At 58.5% G+C, this 3,494-nt stretch overlaps 1 protein-coding gene across 1 annotated transcript in view; it reads left to right on the top strand.

The window, feature by feature from the left end:
• Positions 1-1,754, top strand: part of slc41a2b (solute carrier family 41 member 2b) — a 44,983-nt gene extending 43,229 nt beyond the window's left edge. The window contains exon 11 of the mRNA XM_056275619.1: positions 1-1,754. This exon is cut by the window's left edge and continues 110 nt beyond it. Within this exon, the coding sequence (XP_056131594.1) occupies positions 1-76 (76 nt within the window). The 3' untranslated portion in view covers positions 77-1,754.
• The last annotated feature ends 1,740 nt before the right edge of the window (positions 1,755-3,494 follow it).

Raw genomic sequence — 3,494 nt, forward strand, 5'->3', positions numbered from 1 at the left:
GGGCACGGCCCTCCTGGCGCTCAGCTTCCACTTCCTGTGGCTCATCGGCGACCAGGACAGTGACGTCGGCGACTGAGGTGACCCCCCCCCACCCTGTCCACTGCAGGTCGGGAATGGTGATGGTGGGGTGTGGGGTCTTTCATGCCTTGTGAAACTTTGGGTGTTCTCAGTTGTTCACTTGGACGTTCCTCTGCTTCTCGTACTGGACACAGCACGGCACTTCCCACAATGCTGTGGGAGAGGACCGGGTGCTACAGATGACTGTTATCAGAAAAACAAAAAAAAAATCAAAAGGGACTATTTTCTGCACCCGACTCTATTTTTTACTTGTATACGCCGATGATGTCATGTTTTATTTCTGTGTTCGCCGCTCGTCTGGTGGGGAGATTTCGACCCACGCTGTTTGTTTGCTCCGGGAGACGCGGCCCTGCCGGACCGCGGCCGAGCTGGGAGGCTGCCCACCCGCCCGTCGGCTAAGATGCGGGTAAAAAAACTCCGATATCCCGCCAAACTTAAAAGGGAACATCAGGCTCGGAAGGATTTATCGGTGTGGTCGGTACGGGAGTCTCGCCACCTGTTTCCGTGTCTGCCCCCCCCCCCCCCCCGTCTGCCGACATGTTTTATTCACATGGCGACCAATCTCCCAGCAGCTGGAACATGTGCCATCTTTCAGTGTTTTGCATAATCGTGCAATTTCCTATTCGGCGTTTATCTACAGGGGACGGCGGTCCGGCGCCGGCTGACTGGCAGCAACGCCGGCAGACGATGCGAGGATTAGAGGACCCATCCCCAACGAAGTCACTTAGACAGGAAATGAACATGTGGAAGGGGCTCAGAGGTAGGGGTCGCCGTCTGTCTTAACGGTACTTCCCGACAGTACGGCAGACGGAACCGCAAGAATTGGGCCAATACCGTTTCCTTCCCCCCTTATTTCCCCCCCCCTCATTCTAATCTTCCGTTTGTCCCTTACACCCCCACACTGGTCCCTGATGTCCTCGGGGGTGTAGTGTCTCGCACACGGCAGGGGTGGCGTGGCGGTCCAGCAGGACTGTTCATTTGCGGCGGCGTCCGGCGTTAATGTGGTCAAGGCCAGACTCGGACAGAAACGCGTCGTCGTGCAAACGGCGTTATTCGAAACGGCGTGGGGTCACAGTCCCTGTCCACGTGACACGGTTAAGGCGGTTCGCCGTCTCCGACTGGCCGTGTAGATGGGTCAGTCGGATGTCGGTGGGCAAGCACACATCCGAGAGGTGAGCGAGGACCGGGCGCGGCGGCTGCGTCTACAGAGTGTTTACAGTGTGTCCCGACTTGTGCGAGTTTCGATGGAGGGTTTTAGCTCATCACGTCTTCCTCTTTAGCATCCTCACGCGGCTGTCAAATAAATACATGTGTGCTCCGGCTGTTAGCCACAATTAATGTCTCTTTCTTGTTTTTATTCCCCCTTTTCCTCCCCGGTTGTACTTGGCCAGTTGCCCCACTCTTCCAAGCCGTCCCGGTCGCTGCTCCACCCCCTCTGCTGGTCCGGGGAGGGGCTGCAGACTACCACATGCCTCCTCCCATACATGTGGAGTCACCAGCCGCTTCTTTTCACCTGACAGTGAGGAGTTTCACCAGGGGGACGTAGCGCGTGGGAGGATCACGCTGTTCCCCCTCCCCACTGAACAGGCACCCCGACCAACTGACCAGAGGAGGCGCCAGTGCAGCGACCAGGACACACACCCACATCCAGCTTCCCACCCGCAGACACGGCCAGTTGTGTCCGACTGAGCCAGAGGTAACATGGGGATTCGAACCGGCGAAGTAATGCTTGCCGTGCTGGTAGGCGGTGGAGTAGACCGCCCCGCTACCCGGACGCCCCCTCCTGAAACATCTATACGGATGAAGGAGACATTAGGCGTCCGGGTAGCGTAGCGGTCTGTTCCACCGCCTACCAGCACGGCTGCTATTACTTCGCCGGTTCGGATCCCCGTGTTGCCTCCGCCGGCTCAGTCGGGCATCCCTACAGGCACCGTTGGCCCTGTGTGCGGGTGGGAAGCCGGATGTGGGTAAGAGCGGGGTAGTTGGCTGTGTACAACCGGGGAGAAAAAATGGGGGGGGGAGGGACCAGATGCTTCAGCAGGTCTGTGGCCCTCGTGTGAGGAGCAGCGGTTACTGACTGTAGGCGTGGCCGGTGACTCCCCACACCAGTGTCCGTGATATGTGCCTCCTGGGGGTCGCCGGTCCGCTCGGGATCGCTGCTCCGTCACGCCACTCACCTCGACCGATGCTTTCTGCTGCGACGGCGGTGCGGTACTGTGTAACCACGTCTCTTTCGTACCGTCGTCCCGTCTTTTTCCACGATGACGTTCGTCTGTTTGTTTGTTTGTTTGTGTGGTTTTGTGGGTTGTGTCACAGCCTCGGGGTTTGAAATAAATGTCCAGTATTTTCAGCAGCACCACTGGTCTCTGGTTCTTCCCCACCCCCACCCCCCACCACCCCCGCGGCGGTCCTCTCGCCAGGACGGCGTTACGGAGATGGAGTGATGCGGCGGTGTCGAGGAAGGGGCTGAGCTGTCGAGTCGGCTCCGAGGGAGGCAGATGAGCAACAAAGTCTCACACACACACACACACACACACAGACACACACACTCTGCTTATTGTGTAGTTGAGGCATGTATGATGTGTGCGCTGAAGGTGGTTGTACTGTTGTCAGTCAGTGGGACGTGACGAGACGCGGCGGCAAAGCGGTGTTGTTGGTTTTTTTTGGTGTTGTGTGTGTGTGTGTGTGTTTTTGTGTGTGTGTGTTTGTTTTTTCTCAGATGAGCTGAAACGAAGAGCTAACGTCACATTCATCCCTCCGACATTTCATCTCCGCTCCCCTGTGGTCTCCATGACAACGCCAGCCGGCGATGCTCGTTTTCTTCCCTGACCTCCGCGTTTCCAGAAGGAAAAACACGTTTCCTCTCGCACGCCACTCCAGCGCCCACCCGCCCACCCGCCCGGCCCCGACGCGGGAAACGACCCCCATCGCTCCGCCGTGTCCAGAAACCGGGGGGTCTTCGTACGATCGGGAAAGCCCCTTTCGTAGCGTCGAGGGTCCGCCACATGTTGGAGTCATTAAATCATGAATTGAGTCATCTCGTTTTCTCCTCCCGCCGAGTGATGGTGCGGGTTCAGTGACCTGAGCGGAGACCTCCGCACCTTCAGCACCACCCGTCTGTCTCGTTAAGGAGGAAGTGATCACGGTGGCGCGGTGGTTAGCGCGGTCACCTCACAGCAAGAAGGTCCCGGGTTCGAGCCCCGGGGTAGTCAGACCTTGGAGGGTCATCCGGGGTCGTCCTCTGTGTGGAGTTTGCATGTTCTCCCCGGGCCTGTGTGGGTTTCCCCCGGGGGCTCCGGTTTCCCCCCACGGTCCAAACACATGTAGGTCAGGTGACTCGGCCGTACTAAGTGTCCCTAGGTGGGAAAGTGTGTGTCTCGGCCCTGTGATGGCCTGCCGGCCTGTCCAGGGTGTCC

Source organism: Lampris incognitus, chromosome 3 (genome assembly GCF_029633865.1).
Source record: "Lampris incognitus isolate fLamInc1 chromosome 3, fLamInc1.hap2, whole genome shotgun sequence".
NCBI classification, from domain to species: Eukaryota; Metazoa; Chordata; class Actinopteri; order Lampriformes; family Lampridae; genus Lampris; species Lampris incognitus.